The sequence below is a fragment of the Diachasmimorpha longicaudata genome, chromosome 7 (assembly GCF_034640455.1).
Source record: "Diachasmimorpha longicaudata isolate KC_UGA_2023 chromosome 7, iyDiaLong2, whole genome shotgun sequence".
In the NCBI taxonomy this organism is placed as follows: domain Eukaryota; kingdom Metazoa; phylum Arthropoda; class Insecta; order Hymenoptera; family Braconidae; genus Diachasmimorpha; species Diachasmimorpha longicaudata.
In genome coordinates, this window is record NC_087231.1 from 6,352,530 (window position 1) to 6,375,408 (window position 22,879).

The following is a 22,879-nucleotide window of genomic DNA, read 5'->3' on the forward strand; positions in this document are numbered from 1 at the left end:
CATCTCCCTGAATATTATTTATTTTTCTCTCCACATGTTTCAAATATTATTGCAGTCTCATTTGAACAAATATTCCAGCTGCTGGTTGAATTTTTCCTCCTGAATGCATAATGTTGGCGGAAAATTTCAGACACCGATGACGAAAAAGGTCAATTAGGCCACCCTGTGGTGAGCTCATCGTTTCTTCCTCAATTGCTTGGGGGCACACTGGCTCCACCCATTTCAATAGACAGCTGGTCTGCCAAAAATCAACTTTTTCCCTGAAATTTTCTATTCCCTCATTTTCACCTGGCTAATGTACATGACAAAAAAAAACTCCCACAGACTCCTTCGCTAAATGTTCTCCGAGAAATGCCAGGTAAAGGGACACGTTCAATTTTTCATCGACTCGTGCCAGGTGCAAATTTCCACTTCACGCTTGAATATTCAAAAGTGAATAATAAAAGAAGAATGTATCCCCGAGGCCACAATCGGAAATATCCGTAAAAGTAGAACAGTAATTAATGCCCGTCTTGAAAGAAAATTTCTCTCAAATTCTGAACACGCAATTGTGGACCCCTGGTGAGTCGATACGATTAATTAATCCATCGGCAATTACATTTAAACCGTATCTTTACCGAATTGGGATATTGTCAAAGCCATCGTATCTCGAATACCTCTTTTTGGTCATCGAAATGAATGGAGTAAAAAAAAATTTTTAAAAAACAAGTTGTCTCGAACAATGTCGCCAATCGTGTTGTATCCATAAACGCAGATCAAAAGAAATTGCCAAGAAAATTCCAGAAGACCTTCACAATTGCTTCGAGTCTACCAAGGAAGGATGAACAAAGAAATTGATATGAAAAAATAATAATAATAATAAATGAGTGAGTTTGATGACCCTGAAATTAATTTCAATCTAATTGCTATAACGCATGAGGGCATTTTAATCGTCCGATATCACTTGATATGAATATGCACACTTTCCCCTCACCCCCTTACCACCGATATACAACTGGTTCATGCGGCTCGATGTCTTATACCTCTTCAACTGTATAAAATCCTTGCAGATGCGCAACGTTCCGTATCCTCGATTTCCATGCAGGTGTTAGCCGATCCTGCTGGGTCATTTCCTTTGACCTTCGCGTGTACATTTGTGGTAGCTCTTCGTACACATTTTACCCGACCACCCGCTTCTTTCTCAACCGATCTCTTTCATATTTTTTGAGCGCAGTTGCATTTATCGTGATCAATGGACAAATATACATCGTAGTTGGATAGGTTCAAATGTTTAACAAGGTCATCGTGAATAAATGAACTTGGACTTTTTGAATTTCCCTCGATTTTAAACGGTTATACAAAATCTCGGGCTTTCATCTCGTTTCGCCTCATTCAACGCTAGGAATCAGGAACAGGGTGCCGAGTCATCGTGGGACAGGATCCAAGTTCTTTTTTTTTATGTACATTTTAGTGTCTGTCTCTTTCTGTCTTGGTTATCTGGTTGGTTGAGACGAGTTAGCAGGTTATTTTGCTCTTGGTACATAAACTTCTCGACGTCTTGTGTAAATTAAAGGCTTGTTTTGATGCAGTAGTTGAATTTCATCTCTCACAGAGGCCCTGAAACAGATGACTTCATAGAAAGGGATTGGAGTTTAGGATGTGAGAGTGGAGAAGTTATTTGGAATCGAATGACTTGGGGGGGGGGGGGAAGGTTTCTTGATCGGTTAAGGATGCAGGATAAGGAGGCGCGAGGGAATGAGGATGTGATGCACCTGTTTTGGGGTGTGTGAGGTCATTTGTATGGTAGACTTTTGCTTTATCGTACCGATTCTGCTGGTTATCCTCGTGAACGTATCGGAGGAATCCTTTCCCAAGAGGGTTATAAGGACAAGGACGAAAATCAGAGCCGATCCCGCGATCGATCAATCGGAATTCTTCTAATCCTTTCTGGGTACATGTCGTGGAGTTGGTGTATGTGATCTTCATTCGTTACGGTGCTATTCGTTGGTGGCGGTACGTGGAGGGTTTGACAATTTGGGAATGACTCGTGAGTTCGAGTGCCATTAGGATATTTTCCTTTCCGTATTTCCGTTTGAATACATTGATTCGGGGTAGTTGACAAGTGACTCCAGATCTTGTCATTCTTCCGAGTTATATTATCTCTACTTAGATGTAATGTGATAGGCAGACAGTAAATTAGTTTTAATTTTCTCCTGCGGCGAGAATCGCTCATCCCGTTCTTCTCATCACAGTGACTGACACGTGACATGATGAATCAGTGACATGTCATGTCAGTTTTTTGCATTCGTCATCGAGCGAATTATTTCTCGTTCATTTCTTTGGTTTCGTTTCTTAAAAAATTACATGTTCTGAGAGTTATATATACATAATTACCATACGGTTGACAATATTTCGTACATCAAACTCCATTTTTTGCAATACTATTTGTTTTCCTTAATTCTCATTATATTTACTGAAGAAAAAAAATTATAGAATTTCGAAAAAAATCTGAGTCTTTCCCTTTTTCCGGGTTTTTGTTTTGCGGAAAAATGAGAAAGTATGGGACGATAATTTTGATAATGTAATGGCATCTAATTTCACTGGTACACGCATACACACGTCTGTAAATACAGACCGGCCACTGAAAAAGATCAAAAGTTGTTCCAATGGACCCAGAACTTATACAGATCATGAAATTTTCTCATTCGTTGACACGTTTGATAACGACTCCTCTCTTTGGGTAGATAGATTAAAAAACAAGTTTCAGAAATTACACGCGTCAACCCTCTGAGATAAAATCGGGTTTGACTTATTAGGTGAAGTGTTTGGAAAGTAAATTTGCGATTTCTTTTGATCCATCAATTTTCATCGTCTCTCATTTTTTTTTATTACGATCACACATATAACTGCACTTGTGGATCCAAGTGTTCCTTAATCAACAGACGAGTTTTCGAACGGTTCGTTCCAATGGTGGGACACACCCAACAAGATCCTTTCACGCTCCTTTCCCCAAGCCTTAATCGGCTTCGTCCTCCTCAAGGTGTTACCATCACACTTTGCAATATTTTTTTTTAAACTGCCATACTGCATTTGCTAAAATACACAACTATTCTGTTTTTATCGGTTCACGGGGAGTGATATTCAGTAAAAAATTACGGAGTCCGCACACTCAGAAAGAAATTATTATTATCAAGAATATATGATTTCGAAGGAATTTTTTGTATTAATTAATAGAAGAAAAAATCTGTTGTCGAAGGTATATCTTCAGGCAAGAGGATCTCAACTTCGGAAAATCGGAAAAAAAGTGTGAAATACTGTGGAACAATTCCGTGACTTCAAGTAAAAATTACACAACCATACCGTAGACTTCGGTAATTTTTACTGAATATTTTTCTCTGCGTTAAGAATATAAAATTGCAATCAATTCTAGCCCATTGCTATCGTCACAGGATACACGATAAATTTGTAAAATCCCTCCTGACCTGCCCTGGCGAATTGACTTTGTGAGCAACACAAGAGATTCCACCATAAATTGGATCCTCATTCCCTAATGCCCTGATTGCTCGAGGGGGTGTATTTGAAGGGAAGATCCTCGTGCATTTAGAAACCCCAAGGAAGGCCTACGATATTCCGTAACTCGTGGAAAAGTAAACTCTCCTTTTCATCTCTTCATCGCCATCCCTTCCGATTCCGTAGATTGTCTCGCCCAGTCCTCCAGACGCACGCCAACGACCCCAAGCCCCGTAACAATCAATTCTGGCAGGGCGTGTCGGTATGTATCGACGTTTTAAAATAATAAAAACAGGAGAAAAAGTCAGAAGAACCTAGAGAATGAGAAGTAGAGAAGCCGAATATGGAAAGAATGAAAAAGGAGAAGAAAGGAGTCTTGGGGAGGTGAAAAAGGTAAAGAAGGACTAAAATGAAAGTCGCGTCGAGACGCTTGGAGAGGGGTAGAGGAGAGGAATGACCTCAATCGTAACTGCGGAATCGGCCAAGAGGGAAAAGACGCCGGACACTCGGTGGAGTAGCTGCTCCAACGGTGGAAGAAAATATTCTGGACGCGCCTCGTTGAGACAGGGACTTGCAATCACCGTTTGAATCTCTGCCAACAACCGTTTCTGCTCTCTTCTTTCCCTTCTGGGCTTTTGATGGTGTTGTGTGTGCGCACGACACGAGTGACGCCCTTCCCTCTCTTCTTCATATCTTAGGATGTACCAAGAGCCAGGGCCCTTGCTATAGATTCTATGGAATTTTTTCCAGTATTCGTAAATACAGGACTATTCGACAAAACTTATCGTCGTCGTAATCACCAAATCGCTGTGACAGATGCAGTCGACTATCCGGTCTAGACAGCATTAAGTAACATAAAGGAAGAGAGTACACACTAGCGTACAAAGTACCTGAGGGTGTAACTGTACTAATGGAACTTACGGTATTGTTGGGTTGGAATCAATCGCCTGTTAATGATAGTAATTTTTGCTAACATCTATTAATGCAAATGTGCTTCTTCATGGAGGGTATGTGAATACATTTGAAGAATGAGAAATTGGGGGAGTTGCAATGCATCAGCTGGAAATTTCTGACATTATTTCCCTGTTGATGATATTTTGATGTTTTTTTCGGATATTTCTCTGATTGTCGCGTGGTAAGGAATTTATTTTGTAAACAATTAAATTCGTGTGATGAAATGTCGTAACTGTCGATCTTCGAATCTTCAGTTTGGAACTAGTTCTCAGTTTTGTGACCAACGGAATGACGTCTTAGGAGCTACGACTTCAAATGGAAAACTCGTGGAAATGCTCAAAGACTGGGGGTTTAATGTGGAGAAAATGAATGGTGAAGACTATAAGGAAAACTTCTCCTAAATTGAATCGAATGCGCCGTTCCGATTGGTCGAAATTTCGATGGGGAAATAATCCGGCGAATATCCCTCGAGCTTCGACATTAATTGGGTCTTTCCCTCAAGCTTCCCTGCAACCAAACGATTGGTAATTTTATTGGCTTAAACGTAAAATTTGTCCGAAAGTTCTGCGAACAATTTCCTGAAATCCGCAGAAATTTTACGAGATGTCCTGCACAATTTCTCTCCGACAAGTTCTTGTGGTATTGAATTTTTCGAAGGAATTTTTCAGAAATATTATTAATTCCCGGAAAATTCAATATGCAGTTACAACTTTAAAGGAAGAATCAGGTGCCTACAGTCCTTAATACGATAGGTTTTTTTTTTCAAATTGTATTCATTTATGGATGAATTATCATCGTCTAATTCTTATCTGGCGCAATTCAACTGTGAAGCAGATACCGATGAAAAACCATTTCATTCATTTCAATCCACATACTAGGGAGTGAGAATGGTGGGGGATGGGGTGTTGGCGGTGAAACTTTTACGACTTCTTATTAAGGCACATAAAAATCTGTGTAACGATTCCACATGTAATTTGCCCTTCAATGATAATGCACAGGTCCAGCTGCGGGTGCTCTTGTTACGTTGCTTACATTCCCCTTTTTTTTCGTTGGGGCTTCTCTTCCTGTTGTATTTCTGCGATTCTCTTTTCACATGGTGATGTTTATTAATGCAACTAAAGGTAATTTAACAATTTTCAATGTAAGCAGCTTTTACTTTGCTCGAAGTTAATTTTCAGCTAATTTCTTGTTTGGCAATTATTTATACTCGAGAAATTTCCGCAGCCTATGAATTTATGGCGGCTAGAAATGAGGTGAGAGCAATGGAAAAAGTTGTGTCTCAAATTAAGACATTCTAGATGGCTTATAAGAGAGTACTCGAGGATCTTTTTTGGGTCAAATGCCTCATGTTTCATTAGTTTCTACGAAAATTCTATTTTTTAAATTCATCTTTTTTTCTGACTTTATACGATTTTATGTCCTTCACATTCTCTTCTTCAATGTCTCCGGAAAAAATGTCTCCCCTGAAATTTCTTCGTACGGAAAATCCTCTAAAAATAATGTATTCTCTAAAATTTCTTTGAATTCCTCGAAATTTTTCCCCTGATTTCAAAATAAAACATTGTTCATCGAATTTTATTGAATGATAAATATAGAACAAATAAATTAGACCCGAATTAATTCACAGTTTTTCTGAAAAGGTTCTCCGAGGAATAATGTGGCTAACCGAATCCAGAATTAATTAATGTTGTGTAAATAATTGTAAGCTCATAACAAAGAAGTAAACCCTCAACAAATTTGCAATGTACATAGTCATTTAATTGAAATTTCTCATAATTGTCAACAGTATATCACAGGCGGACATCATAATCCCTATGAGCTTTTCTTTGTGAAGACCCTCCTGAATTTAATGGAATCATTGAATCTCCAATTAAGCTTTGTTAGTTTTTTAATACATCAGTAAACATACATGTGCAAATATACGAGGCTAAAATGTGTATAGGAATATTTTGAGGAAGAAATTTTTAAAAGAAGAAATTCTGAAGAAAGCTCTTCGAGGAAAAATTTATTCTGGAGAAATTATTGTTAGAAAAATGTGATGCTATGACCATTTGGTAGTCTGTTCGATGATATACCACCAGTTCTGATGGTACCATAGGAAAAATTCTAGTGCGGTACCATAAACAACTGATCTGTCTGTTCTCCACTGGATGTTAACTTCCTTTTAATGGTCGAAAATGAGTAAAGATCGTTATTCAACATACCATATTAATTGTTTCAACCTCTATTCCATTGCCTCTCTCCTCTACTAAAAGCGGAATGCGCAACAAATGTACGGGAAATGTTGGACAGCTTGTATTATGTATACCAGACTGCTAAAGAATTTTTCCCCACATTTATTCAAAAAACCCACTGCTACAACTGCATTTCCTCCTACTCTTGCGGTATATTTTCCCTCGACAAATCATCTCAACCCATTTTACCACGCAGTAATATTTTCTTGTATTATTCTCTTCGAACATCCCATTTCTTCCCCTCATTAGCGGTGAGATGAAGGAATTACCGCTTTATGGACTCACGCGGAGAGAAAAATTCCGTAGAAATGACCGTATCGTTTCATAATGGCGTTTTGTTTTCATCATTCGGGGAAAATTACCGTCAATTGCTTAATAAGAATTATCTAGTCGTCCGAACGGCCAAAACGCCACATCACTACTAAACGCTACGATAATTTTTGCTAGACTTTTCTGTCTATGCAGACGAAAAATTGACTGGCCCCTTTCCTAATTTTAATATCTATAATTTGAATAATTAATGGGCCCGAGAATGAAGACCGAGTATCGTATCGAGGGGAATTTTCATGGGCGTCTCCTAGTATATTCTAGCTTACTACCTAAAATTATAAAATTGTTATCTAGATAGAATATATCTTTATATTTTTAACGGAATTCGTAGCAAGTTCGATCGAGGGCCTTGAGCCAATAATTGTTATATTTTTGACGTTAGCGTGGAACTACTAATTTTTAACTGACCTTCGACAAATTTTCATGTATTTTTCTTTTCCTATTAATCTGAACCGCCAAATAACTTTGATGATCGCCGAAGCTTCTTGTGATCGGCTTAACGATCTAAAGTTTTAGTAACTCCGTTAACTTTTTCCTAACATTCCACTATGTTGCAAGAACAAAAGCCCCTCTGCCACACTGATGGAACGATTCATTGATTCCAAACGAAGTTTGTTAACTGTTAACGAATAATTTTTAGCAGAATCGTTACTCTGCTAAAAAAATTCATTCACGAGATTAATTTACTTAAGATCATTCACTTGGGATGAAATTTTGTGATTCCGTGCCAAGAAATTTGCCACCACGAGGTGTTACACGCGCCAAATTCGTTATCTCTGTCTTGGCAGTTGCTTTTTTTATTCGTCACAACTCGACACATCTCAAGGATATCTCATGAGGTCAGCAGACTGCTTCTTGTTCCCACTTGTTCCAACTGGAGCGTGCGTAAAATTTCCTACCATTCGCATTACAAATTTACGTCATTTCTTTTTTTTAACATTTTTTTTCCTTCAATTCACTTCCCTTGGGAAGTAGTAGACGCCCCTGCCAAGTCAGACCGCCCCCTCGGGAAACGATTCACTGACGATATTCCAGATCCTTTTTTCACCCTTTTAACTCTTCCTCTCTTTTTCTCGGGTTAACATTTTTTTTCGAGTTTTCTGGCTGTTCGTTTATCTTCTGACAGTCGATAGCGAAAAATCCAGACGCCCCCCGTTAACGGATATACACACTGCTTACTTCTCATTCACTATCCCGTGGGAGCGTGAGTGGACAAGCTCCACTGAGAATTTTATGAGTCTCTACTGAATCAATTAAGGATGGTAAAGGTAAAGGATATCGTGACATTGCGAAGGACTAATTTATACTGTCCATTAAATGTATTCTCACTTTATTATTGGCGTCTGGACATGTGATTGCACGATTACACGAAAATTTCTCATCGTCCGGAACATGTTATTTATTTACACTAACTAGTTCATAATTTTGAAATTTATGGTATGTCAACTTACTTTGATACTCGATCTACCGCTGTCGGAGTAAAAATTCTGGGGAAGATATGATAGTTTGGGGGACGTGGGATCAATCACAGTTTTTGAATAAATTCAGGCGATCTCTAGTTACAGCTGCAGACCCCCATCACTTGATCTGGATCGCGTGATTTAGTGAATCTTCTAATCATCGTAAAAAATTTCTCAATTATGGAAGCCATTATTCAGATGTGTATTCTAATAATTATCTGAAGATTCCAATAATTATGTGGATCTATGAGGAAAATTGTCTGATTTCATCGATAATTAATAAGTTATGATGCTCCTAATAAATGCAAATTGTATAATGTTTATGGTATCATCTGATATTATTCCAGAAATTCTCTTTGCATTGAGCCTGAAATATTTTTTTTACACTAAAAACAAATGCAAAATCAACCACAGATATTTTAATTTTTTTCCAGAATTGCTCCCTCTGAAAATCAGATTATTGTTCTGCGAGAGTATACAAATAATTATTCACAGGCATTTCAAACTCTGACACGAAATAAAATCCGTACCAAGAATATTCTCGCTTTAGTGATAATGGAATTTATCTACATGCCATTTGATATCGTTGTTAATAAAAAGACGGATTGACTCGCGCCTTATGATTTCTATTAAAAATCAATACTCCACCTGGAGCAATACAAAAACCATTTGTTTCTCATGCAAATAAAATATATAACTCCACTGGACCAAGTCGAAATGAAAGGCCACTCGGATTACCAATGATACGAGTATATTTTGATAAGCTGATAAGCCCCAACAATTGGTACACCAGTTTTAAAATGAAATTTAAAAAATGATATGAATGTATACATTCAGTGTGCCATGTTCATTTTATTCACGCCTTTCGTTTTCCCCTCGTGAAATTAAAATACATACACAAAAGGATGAATTGCGCAAACGCATCGGTTGGGGCGTGGAGCTAGGGCGTGTGCAGATAAATTCCGTAACAATCTTGACTATGCGATAATTGCATTTTCATAATTCTAATTTTGGTTTTTATCTGAAAAATGGCCACAAAGTAAAGGTGCGCCTTTAAAAAATCAATCGGTGTCCTAGTTTACCCGAATGGTGTGCAGATTTGGTAAATGATAACGTCGATGAGCCACCAATTTACCGGTTATCAATTAATTAATTCATTATTTACCCCATGAGTAAATTCACATTTTAATCCTTCGCAAATCTGTTGATTAACGTCTGTCATTCCTCTAGGGTCCAGAGTAATGAGTATTACGTTAATGCCCACTCGGAATGGACCGCATTGTTTGTTATTATCCCATTACGGGTATTGTCGTCACACATCACTGAATGCAGAAAAAAAAAACAAATTTAATTGATGGGCTGTTTCTTAGAGTCTTTTCCCAAATTTTTCAGATTTCTTCAAATTTGCTTTCTATGGGCAGACGATTTTGGACACCGCCACTCATTTTATTAAGGCGAAATAAGAGCGGCTAGATCCCATAGTAAATTTCAAAAGCATTAACAAATAAAAATAAAAAATATCCAATCAATATTTACCATTGTTCAACAATCAATTAAGATAAAAGATAAATCCAGCTATTGTTAATCCACATTATGCTCACTTCCAAGGTGGACGACTCTCAATACAATTCAGTGAATTCCAGTAACTGATTGTTCCATTTTTTCCACCAAAGTTATCGCTCATGAAATCATCGAAAATCATGAATAACTTCAAGCGCCGAGTACGGAAAAAAAACCAAATACGAGGGAGACATAAATTAGAATAAATTACTTTAGCATCTTGAGAAACCGGTCTCTGCGTTAGATAATTGTAGACCATTCAGAAATAACAGAGTGCAACCGATCGTCTAGTTCATTAAGCATTTTATACACCCCGTGTTTCAGCTCCTTAACCGGTGCTTTCCCATGCAAAATTATCGGGCCTATCGATATCTCCCGCGTTCGCTTTTTGTCGGTGTTAGACAGCACGTTTCAGGCTTTGAGAGCCAATGAGCAATAGCATCGAAGATCCATATTGCATTGCTTCACTTATATTTATTAAAAAAGAAACCGATTTTTCTCCGTTTTTTGCCTTCTCGTTCCCCCTTTTTACAGGAAAGCGACTGCTTTAGAGCTGAGGGCTTAACAAAACCCGTTGACCGGGAATTTTCCCGAGTGCAATTTTTTTTGCAGTAGATTTAATTAATTCCATATTTTTCTCATTTGTATATGACTGACAGCTTTGGAAACGTCATATTTTTGGTTGACAAGTGTCTTTCCACGCACGACCGGGAAGTGGTCCCTTCTTTCGCGCGGACCTTTTACAAAAACTATTTACCCTTCCATCCCAGATAGCCGAAATGGGATTTCTTAAAATAAAATGAAGCACATGAAATTTCATCAAGTTTCAAGTACTCATGTTTTTTTATTAATTGCCGGTTTCAGCGATAGAGTATGCGGAACGATTAAGTTGCTGTTAACGCGGCATTCTGATGATTAAGACCACTCATTAATTATTAATGAAAGTTAATAGTTAATAGCTAAGGAGCCTCATTAAGTGCACTTAAATCGTGATATCAGTGCACGTGTTTACTATCACCTGTCTGTTTTTCGGTTATAACATTTTTGTCAGATATCTCGATGAAGTCTTTAGAGAATGTCGGCAAAGAATGTCGAAAAGTTTAGTCAACATTACCTGAAAAATTTCCACAGTTTTTCCATAAAAATGACGTATTTTTTCCGGAATATTTCGGTCCGTGTGAAAATGCAGAAATTCTCATGAAAAAAACTGACATTGAATTTGGTTGTAAATATCCCTCAACGTTTTAAAATCCCACTTTTTGTCTACACTAAAAAAACAATTTTATTCTTCAATTCTCCAGCGGTGGTAAGAAGCGAATTTCGCTATATTCTATGAAGGAATGAGAAACCACGTAAAATCATATCTCTCATACAAGCTATAAAAAACAAATTCCGCAATAAACAAGAACATAGTTTAATAAGCCTCTATACGGGGAAAAAACTTGCGGATAAATTACGTGATGAAACCTTATAGTCTGGTGAAATGCTCTTTCTGAAGTTTTTACGTAAAAACTCGGAGAAATTCTGAAGGGAAAAGTACATTTTTTCCGTGAGTTTAAAAAATTTTATAGATCGAAACGTAATTTTTACGTGACGCTTTAGAATAAGCACAGTGACCAGTGACTCTTACGAGTGAATAGAGATATATCATTATGTCATATAAAGCTACTTTTGTATGATGTGCGGAGTCATTATGTACTCATAGAACAGACAACCGACATTATTATTATCAGTTTAGAAAAGTTATTTATCTCGATATAAAATGAATTTATTAGAATTCTAAGAAAATTATTTTTATTATGTTATGTTGATTATTTTGGCTACTGGGCAGCAGTGCTCTGGAGAAAAAATCGCCAAGGTGCTGATTGTCCTCGACGTCATTTGCTAACTACTAACAAATCGTCTTAAAAGTTAACAATACTTATTGGCAGCAACAGAGTCCTTCTATTGTCATTGTACATTGTCATGTACCATAATTTTGACAATGAATAGTTAACAAATTGAGCTGCAAAATGATCACTCTCTCCTCAACATTGTCCGTGTTGAACTTGAGATAGATTTTGTTTTTAATTCGGCTATAACTATTCACGTGTGTAAACCGAACACCACGAAATTTTTGAAAAATCAACCGCTTGATAATTTTTCAAATAAAAATCGTTTGCGATAAAAGCCACGTCGTTTTTTTATCGGAAAAACTCATCGCAGCTCCTCACGGCAACGCTCCACAAATGTCCGCGGACACCATCAGCAAACCCATAAAATTATGAGTCTTTATCGCTGAACCTCTTTTATCAAATAACGTCCCCCTCTTTTTACCTCCTTACGCATTAATTCATGACTAGGACACAATCAAAAACGTTTTTTATGATCTCACCTAAACCTAAATACAAACCGATAGTAGATCCAGTAACTCATAAAACCAGAAGACGTGCCTAGTCCTATCATTGGGAATAAATCCCCGAGTTGTACCGATTGCAAAAGTAACAAAGAAAATTCACGTGACGATATCGCAATTTTTTCCGAAAAATTTCGCCAGAAAGTTCCCTCCTCTGGTTATCCCTTCGTAATTACCGAAAAAATACGTAATTTCTATTGAATATTCACCTCGATATATTGAGTCGAAAGCTCATGTAACCCAGATCCTGTTATCCATCCAGTCTCGATTAATAAGTAGGCCATTTCCGTCCAGTCCATAGACATTCATCCACGATGTTTGATAATTGAAATAATATATGACTGCCCCAATAATTTCACGATTTATCGCAGGATAGAATTAGTGGATCACCGATAGCCTGGTAGGAGATGAAGAATGGCCAACAGTGGGCCGTGACTCGGCCAACGTTGGCCTACCCTCGGCCGACTGTTGGCGATGCCTGAATTCGGATCAGGATAATGCAGGGAAGTAGGCTATGTGTTGATTATTCATCGTTGCCATTTATCGAGAATATATTCTTTATCATTACCCGGGATTCTATTCATTTGTATATATCAGTACGAGGATTAACGTAAATAAAAATGTGAAAAGCATCCGTGTGTAGCGTGCGGCGAGGGCTTCTCAACGTGTTCACTCATGCGGATGAGGTCAGATGTGGATGGATCACGGGAGAATAAGTAAAAGAAAATGTAACCCACGTGAGAATGCGGCTGTGCGGTGTTGGTGTACTTATATACTCGCTACCTAGGCTTTACAAACTCTTGTGAAGATTAACCAAGGTCTGTCATGATGGAAAAAGTGCTTTCGTGAAATTGTAGAAGGGGTAAAATTGTATCATGAGAGATTTCTGTAGAAGGGGGGTATGTAGGCTTTAGTTGGTGGACAGTTGTTGGCTGTCTGCCAGTGAAACGAAAGGAGGCAGACGTTAGTCATCAACTGAGTGTGCTGCCAGATAACGCGTACATGTACCTTCCACTGGAAAAAAAAATGAAAAGATACCCATCGGGTCGACTGATGGGGGGAAAAAAACTGATGAACTATATATGGGAAAGGAAAAATGTCATTGGAAATTGTCGATAAAAATTCCGGGGGTTATTGGATGAATTTGGGGAGAATCCTGCGATTGTCAGAAAAGTTGTAATTAGCATCGGCTGATAAATGCCAGAAAATTATCACGAGTGTCAAAAACTTTTCTTCACGAGGGGAAAGCAATTGGAATTGGAATTCGTCTGTCTGGGATTGGAGGAAGTCCAGGGGAGTACAATTTGTGATTGCCGGAAGATATTTCAGGTGCAGCTTTATTGCTTTGGCTTCGGGCGTAGAAATGATTGATAACTAGTGATTTCTACGTCTCTGGAAGAACTTCGGTAATGGGGGACTAAAGTGGAGAGTTTTAAGCGGATGTATTTGTCGACAAATACTTCATTATTGAAATTTTTAAGAAGTTGGAAAACTACAGTTTGTTCTCCCAATCAGACCGCAATATATAGGCCCTAACCAAAATCCATTCCTGTGTAACAACTAGTCCCTCCTATCAGTGGGATCATTTATTATCCATTTGTATTATCAATTCAACCATACTTCTTCCAGTTCTATTATAACTTATAATTGATTTGCCCTCCTACTACAACAGATCGACCGAAATTTTTCTCGATTCCATCCTTTCTACCATTCGAAGGCTCACAGCAAAATCAACACACTATCAAAAAGATTGTGTAGACCTTGAACCACCCAGACATCATAAAAAATGAATTCTCGGGATGAATACAGTGTTATATCTGTCAATCGCATAGCTCAAGTATTTAAAAAATCGTAGAATTTTGAATGTCGAGTAAAAAATCTCCACCGAATCAATGAAAGAAAAAAAAATACCTCGCTGGGGCGGCAGAGAGTGGGGAGGGGGGGCACAGCTGAAAAGAAAAATGAGTAATTGTGCGTTTCGAGATGGATTGAGTCGATAGGAGACTGGTGGTCCGAGTGAAAGCGGCTTTTCCAATCGCCCAAGGTGTACACCAACTATATCTTTAGTTCAACCTGGTACCGGTGGTATTCAAGCTTCCGTTGCTCTCGATTTCGATTCCCGCGCGGCTCGTATATTGTTGCGTAAGGGAAATAACTACTGGAGCGTGGAAAAATCATCGTCGGGGTTGATTTATCGATATGGGTCATGAAGTACGTGGATAACATTATTGGCTTAAAAGATGACCCCTCACTTAGTACAAGCAAAATATCGTTACTTCGTGTGTTTCGTAATAGTTTGTATCGTGGGGGCTAATCCGGGATTTACTGTCCAGATTTTTTTTTTCCTCGTTTATTCCCAAATGAATTGGTAGTGACATAACTGATGCTAGTGAGGTCCCACATATATCTACAGTGAACTCCGATGAACTCTCTTCATCCGCTTTTGACAGAATGGATTACGATAATACTCAACTATCTCGCTTCATTCGGAAACTATTTCGAGTTGAATCAATGAATATCGGTGTGACTGCACGGAACTAGTGCCAATAGTCCGAATACTCATTCGTATTTTCGATTTATGGTGGTACTCCGGGATTCATTTGGGGATTTTTTCGTCACCGATAAATTGCCGGTGAAAAAGAGAATTTGAAACATCCAACTCAACTCAAGGATGAATTTTATCTCGCGTGAATGACGTCAGAATAACTAATCTGCGGATAAAGTAGAAACTGAAGTCTTGAACTTTGACCTGCCCTTGCCAATTTATATTCGGTATCCAGTGGAGTTCTAATTCTTCTGAACGACAGCGGATGTACGACCTCCATATGACTTTTCTAATTTCATTATCAGATATTACCATTTTTTTCGTCATTTGGGCCCGTTTTGGGACAGCCAATTCCTCCTGTGAGGCTTCTCGGGGATACTTTATGTGTCCTCGGTCGATTCACTCTATTTTTATTTTCTCAGCGGTGAATTTAAAGCTCATTCGCAGATTGGAAAATACGGGAATTAGTTAATGTTGGGTGGAGGTGTAGTAGTTCGGTTGGAAAATGATGCGCTGGTCTTGAATTGCAGAATTATGCTCTCCGTGGTGGTGAAACAGGACTAGGGTGGTCGGTGAGTCGAAACGACGAGATTTCATGGTAAAAATGGAGATAGAGAATCACCACGATATAGTCATTTATATATTCAATGGTGTGCACGTGCATCGTATCAACTTATCTCACCTGACGGTGGGAGATCAGAGCGTTGACTTTTTTTCTTTAATATTTTGCATGTGTACGAGTGGTTGAGGCAAGATTGGCGGGAAAATTTCTAACTATCTGCTGTGAAACTGACGGAAATATCAGTAAACACCATTTGAGGTCGATAGGCTAATAAGGACTTTGAGTGCAATTAGTGGTGGTGCTAACGCGCTCCTAGATAATTTCACACACTTGTGCTCGTCGCTAAACTGTTGAAATTCTCTGTGGAAGGATTATGGTCAAGACTTCATGTTGTGGGAAGTATTTTTGTGGTGTTGGAGACGGGTGATAATTGTTCATAACAAGAATCCAAACAGGAATTCCTGTGATTAGTGAATTTGACGGAAAGAGATGATTCTTTTTATTAAAATACTGTGGTGTTGGGAATTGTTTGTTTTGCGATTAGGATAGAGGTCTCCTGTTTTCGGTCAATCATCTCTAGGATTTTTGAATTCGATTGTTATCCTGGATTGTAATTCACTAATAATTTATTGATAATTGAATTCCAACTGTAATTCAGTTTAAAAAATATTTAGCACTCTGCGAACATCCGACTGTCAAAAAGTCTTTATTATTCGACGACATAATTCTAATGCGTTCAATTACTCTCACACTCTCATCCAGGAATGAAGAGGATTCAGATTATTTCCAAGTTACCGATAAAATTAAAAAAAAAAATGATAAAAATTTTATTCGCATAAGTCGTTAGAAATTTGTAATTTTTACTCTAACATCAATCAGCAGGACTTCCTGGTACGATTAGATTTCTCCAAATGAGAGGCACATTGTTGATGCTGATAAAAAAAAGTCTCTCCTGTGGTTTTGGGATTTTCTTGGCCTTTGACCAGTATCATCATTAATTGCTTCCCGGGCACGTGCGGATAGAAATTACTCACCGGATGTTCATATCAGGATATAAAAATAATTTTCATGTATTTTCTCTTTTCTTATTCACTTCCCTGGGCTCGGTATTGTCAAATTACGCGGGTGATTGTATATTCATACGTTAAATTACCGTCACAAAGTGGTGTAACCGCGCTCACTCGAAATCAATTGGACATTGAATGGGTTTGACGTAACCGTACCCAGTGGCGAGGTAATAATAAAATCGGAATTCAGAGAAAACGAGTCGTTATACTCCTCAGAGGTAATTGGTTATTGTAATTATTTGTTACACTTCACGATGCACTCAATTGTAATTTCAAGAATATTATTGGAGTACAAATATGGCTGTCTGTGAATTATGTTAAAATTATAAAATATTCCCATTTAATGACTGATCTGTCAATTAACTGGATTAATGAGGGACCTTATGATTACCGTTGATTTGATGAAAAATATTGATACGTATCACTCGTCTCATCTAATTTGCCATAAAATTTTACGATCATGGCGTCGGATTTAAAAAAACATTGGACATATGAGGGTGATAAAAATGTCTCACCTCCAAACGTTTTCACGGGCGATCAGTCACACTGGTGGCCTCGGTTGAATTCTAACCTACGCCAATAAATTTCAATGGCTGTTTTGTCTTGACATCCACGTTCCAAGTCGTTTCCTGATCTTCCACTGTCGCTGAAAAATTCTTTAAAATAACTTTTGTCACTGGTGTGAGAGCAGAAAAAAGAAATAGGAAAGCCTCTTGTTCCATTTCCTATCCGTGCTCTTTCCGTTTGATTGAAGTGAGACCTTGGCTTGTGTTGAGAATTCGAAAATAGAAAAAACTCAGTGGATGACTTCCGTTTGATGTGAACGAACCCCATACCCATTTAAAATCACATCTCACCCACTGTTTTAACGCCTACGCCTCATCTTTCTCATCAGCTTAATTTATTTGAATATTCAATTTGCGTCTGAACTTATTTCGAGTCTCAGTTGGAGTATCAACAGGAGGAAATAGTTTCACGTTAGTGTGAATCCTGGATTGAAATTCAAGTTTTCTCGGCAATCTATTTTTCATTGTCTTGTAATTTATTAGTACAGACCTGACATTTTTATTAAATCTTCAGCCATTTATGTTGCTATATATTTCACTGAGAAATGTCTTCTGTCACAAGTTGATAGTTGCATTTATCATAGAGAAGATTTTTTTCATTTTCTCGGAGTGTAATCAAGTAATTTTTTTCTATTTCAGATCTTTGGAGGTTTTCGAGAATCATGGAACAACACTCTCCGATATTCTGAGGGCCCAACGTAATGCCGGTGGTTCAGGTCTCGGTGGTCCTCTACGATTTCCAAACTCCCTCATTCTCTGGCTACGATGTGATCAGGTAAGTATCCAATATAACCTGAAGTCCCCTTCATCATCAAGGACACAAATCCCAGAAACTTGTCATTTCCGCATTCACTATTAGGTTCAGTATTGAATTAACCTTTGGCTGTTATTACCTCATAATAATTCATAAGCACTCAGACTACGATGAAATACCTCGATCAGATTTACGATCATTTCAATTCATCTCATATCCAGCAACTTGCCTGTGTATACCTTCAAGAGGCATTTTATATCCACTGAGCTGGTGTCCTTGCGAGTTAACGTGGTTCCAAAGCTATGGTTAACGGCTGAATTCTAGTAACCATGGAATTATTCAAGCCAATCCAGATAAATGTAAACTTTCCCTTAAATATTAAGTAACTCTGCTCTCGCTTCTATTTTCTGCTGGTCTCCTTCACTTGGCCATTGCATCCACTGTAAAATCTCTCGAGCAGGCGGTGCATGTGCCGGTCAGCTGAGGAATAATCATGTTTTTGCATGTAAAATCTATCTCGGAGTAGAAGAAACTACACCAAGTCTTTTTCCACTGATTATCCTGCGTTTCTTCGATTATCCCATGATAGATTTCAGCTAATGTTATTGATGCTATGAATTCAATTGAATCGTTGTTTCTAATTCGTTTGTATTAGCTACAAATCTTGTTAATCTAATGGAACACACTTTCCTGCTCGGTGAGACGCGCATAATAGTTAGGTTGATGCTAGCTAAATTCGGTGATAGTCATTGAGTCTCCGGTTGATTGAACTCACAACGTAAATAACTGCATCTTCTACCTATCGATTTAACCTAATAATGAATACAATTGCTATAAACTCCAAGTGATCGCATAATAATAGGACATTTAACAAATTGAACCGTCATGCCAGAAGTCAGAAAGCTCGGGCGAGCTTTCTGGGATGACTTCACAAGCAAATCATTCCTTCAATTCATAAATTTCCATAACTTCGATTCCTTGCAATCTTTTTAAATTAAAAATAGGGAAAACATGCTACATTTTCATACGCTTCCACGTTGGATCCTATGAATGAAACGAGAAAGACTAAAAGATGTTTATCGTAATGGTATCATGATAAGGGGATGAAGATCCTATGGTCTTGCTCTTCAAATATTCAGAAACACGAGTGGTCACTCAAATACCAAGCGACTATTAAAATTTTATTGTCCTCATTCTCCTACATTTCTGACCTTCACTGCTGAACGTTTTAATTAATTCTGCATTCCTCATTCATCTCCACTTGCCCCCTCAAACGACATTGGGAGCCCTCTCCAGAATTTCTATCTCATTGAAATGGAAAACTGCCTCAGTCCCCAAATTTGACGATCTCTATCCTCCCGCGAACGGCTTTAACATCTTCATTTCAAACGGGGGAGGGTTTGTAGTTCACTGAACTCAATCGAAATGCGTGACTCACGTGTCTTAAGCTTCGCACAGCCCCTCACGTATGTCCCTGAGACTTGTCATCATCATCAAAACTGTTGGACATATTTTATGGTTGATTTTTAAATAGTTCAACCGTGAATTTATAATGATAGAAATGAGGGGGAGAGTCAGACCCATAGACAACTGTCGTCCAACCACAAATGATTCTTCAGCTCGTAACACGAGTCATCAAGCACTAATGACTGTCAACCCTTTAGCAGGCAACTGCCCATATCTCATTATAATATATTGATTAAGCCTGGTATATATTCACAATCATAACTAACAGACATCGTGGAAGTGATGTTGCAAGTGTGTTATAGGGGTGGGAGAGGTGAAAGGGATGCCTCCTGTCTACGACAGAATCATCTAATGATACGGTCTGCTCTCTAGACTAGACGAAGGAGAGAGAAATAGGTCGTGTTTTAAAATGAAAAAAAAAAAACCCTCTACAGTAATTTCGCCCACACCCGTGTGACGCACCTACACAACACGTCTGTTTCTTCCTTCTTCCTCCCTCAACCGTATTTTGTGTTCGTTGGACAGGAAGAACGTTGTAAATAAGAAGAGCACGGTGATCGGCTGTCTGTGTCGTTGGCATGGCTTTTTGGTTTAATCGTCAAATATAAATTTGTGACAGAGTTCTCAGCAACTTGCTGTGCTCTCCATCTGCTGTTTCAGAACTATGAAACGTTCCGACTCCCGGAAGAATAAGTCGCATTGATAGGGTTGGAATATGGGTTACAAGTTTGAGAAGCAATAAATAAAATCAATTTGAATCAAAGCCATCAACTTATTTACTCGAGGTCTTTCCTCGTCGAGAGCAATCGGGGAACTAATTAAAAAGCTAATGAGTAGCACGTAAGAAGCTACGAAGGACATTAAGGAGAACACTCATTTGTTTCTTCCATCTACTCCGTCATCGGTTTATATCATATTAAATAGACAATCAAATTCAAACTACGGAGACCTGCTCAGCATCCACTAATTCGTATCCTAAATACGTCACTCTTGATGACCAATATTGAGTATCGACTTGAAAGGAATTTTTCTGAATATTTCAATAGTGCTGTTCAAAGAGAGACCTTTGATCATTCCCATCGTGGGTGTTAATTAAGCTGGACTGAGCTCTCATAATGGCAAATTGGGAAGTGATATTGGATAACTCGTACTTTCCTCATTCATCCGGAAACATTAGTCTTTACATTTCCTATACGGATGTGGGTAGAATTTCGCCCACAGTGATTGTTGATAATTTGTGATTTTTGGTGTATCATCAGACATTGCAATCCTATTGTTGATTTCATCTAAAAATAATTCACCAACGATACCCATCGTCTTTGTTGGGATGGTTCTGATGCATCAGAAGATCTTAATCAGCTCTATGGGTTAAACGATACAGGAGGTAGACCAATGAAAAGAAGACCACTTCAGACTCCTTTCGCGTATCCACTGGATTCTATACTATTTCGATATTCCCCTCTTCTCTCTGTTAACTCCCCCCCTGCTCCCGGGCTGACCAAGAGGAAGCAAAAGAAATAACGAAGAGGATGAAAGACCCGAAGCACCGTTCTACGAATCTCATCGTGGGGACTGGATCGAATTCGCAGAAGAGTCTACTAATGCGAGTTAGCCAGAGTGATTTAGTTTAGCCTTGAGCCCTCAACAATCTTCTATATAGCCCATAAGCGAAAGAGGTAGAGGAAAAAGGAACCGCTGTCCGAATAGGGTCGGGCCTTCTTATTCCATCGTGACCATTTATTACGATTGAAATTCTCATTGTTAAAAAAAAATCCTAGTTTTTACAAGCCAAGTTATTTCACCGAAATAACCACATTCTTCAGCATAGTTTATGAAATAAAGAAACTATAATGGTGTAGTTACTTCATTACGGTAATTCAATGGGCATTAGAGAGTAGCTGTTGTTGCCTTGACCCAATGGCAATTCTTCAAGCGTTGATGGTACAAAACGCAAAAAAAAATTGAAACGCTTGGCCCACAATAGAAAAACCGCAAAATAAGGATAACAAGCTTGTGTGAGTACCTTCGGAATTCGTGAGAGAATGTTGACTCTCTATTGCTCTCTTTCTCTCTCTCTCCCTTCTCCTGCCACATCCACTATCCATTCATAGTTTTTCGTGTTTTATAATGTGCCGCTTCGAGGCCGGCGATTTTACTATCGCCGGTCCCCCATCGATTGTATACCCGTGGGACCACTTCGATACGCCATGGTATCTCTCAATTTATTATATTTTGGTTATATTTCCATAATGTTTCATCTTATGTGTCAATGAAAATCATTCATGAATTTTTATACTGAAAAACCGACGTTTTTAATTTCTAGTTTATTCAGTTCCAGCAGCATTCAAGGTCCTCTGTACCCGGAAGTTGTCGACAGATGTGTCACCGCCGGGATCTAACAGATTCTCTTCTGTCTTTGAAGGCATTCCACATCTACACACTAATGAATTCCCGAGTATTTGAATTAACCGAACGTGTCAAGTCTATTGACCTTCTTATTCTCCTCTTTCCGGTCTCCTTTATCCTCCATAATTCTTGTTTGTACAGAGGAATTATTTGCTATCTCAAGTTGATCAAATTGCCTCCGCTAATCGGCAGTCGAATAAATTGGTCATCATCTGTTGGGCCTTATCGTTCACTTTAGTTGCTGCTTTACAATAGACGTAAAAATAATCAAATGGTACAATTGTTTTCACTGTGATTGGTAACACCTACGAGAAATCAATGGCAGGAGACTGCGTCCGGTTACGATTTGTTTCATGAAGGGAGAGGTCTGTTCTTCCGATATGTAATATTTTTTTAATTCGATAACACTTTCACACTCTCGAAGTTTTACTACTCTAACGTATGTTGATTGTCGCTGGCTGCGTCGGTGCGATGTACCTCCACTGTGTGCGTTGCACAGCCCTTTCTCTCTCTTTCTATCTTGAAAACCAGCAATTCTTGTACGTGTGTATGCAACGACTACCATCGTCATGTACGTGCATCGTGTATTACGTTTTCTCGTATCGTATCTCAGGCTTGCGTGTACAAATGCAGCTATTTTTATGAATGACTCTCAGCAGTCGGGGCGTGATTGTGTGTAGATGGCGCAATGTCGCGATTTTTTGGCGGGATATCGAGCGTCCTCATGATCACCGTTTCATAAAAATTGTTGGGTTTAGAGATGGATACGTTGCGCAATGTTGGTGCGTTGGGGAAATAATGAGAGATGATACGTTATTAATTAATAATGAGGTTGGGGAGTTTATTGACGGATTGAGACACAATCCGTCATTCTCTTGGACGCACTTTAGAGACTTTCTTTAGGTGGTTTCCAGGGATTTGAAAGGGAACGTAATAATATTGAAATTATAGTCAAATAGAAGGAATATAGAAAATATTTGATGCAAATCATTCACAAATTTGCATGTTTAGGGTACTTTTATAGACCTTTCATTTATGATTTTGTGATCTGTATTTTATGATAGTTATGAATAGGGTAATTTTGTGAATT

General features: G+C 38.4%; 1 protein-coding gene and 1 long non-coding RNA gene across 10 annotated transcripts in view; one reads left to right on the forward strand and one right to left on the reverse strand.

Moving 5' to 3' along the window:
- LOC135164578 (uncharacterized) overlaps positions 1-22,879 on the reverse strand; it is a 173,282-nt gene that overhangs the window by 72,455 nt on the left and 77,948 nt on the right. The gene's annotated exons all lie outside the window — the stretch shown is intronic.
- The window catches only part of LOC135164575 (tRNA dimethylallyltransferase), a 59,799-nt gene that overhangs the window by 17,180 nt on the left and 19,740 nt on the right, over positions 1-22,879 (forward strand). For both annotated transcript variants that reach the window (XM_064125053.1, XM_064125054.1), the window contains one exon: positions 17,802-17,937. In XM_064125053.1, coding sequence (XP_063981123.1) covers positions 17,802-17,937 — 136 coding nt within the window. The remainder of the gene's footprint in view (positions 1-17,801; positions 17,938-22,879) is intronic.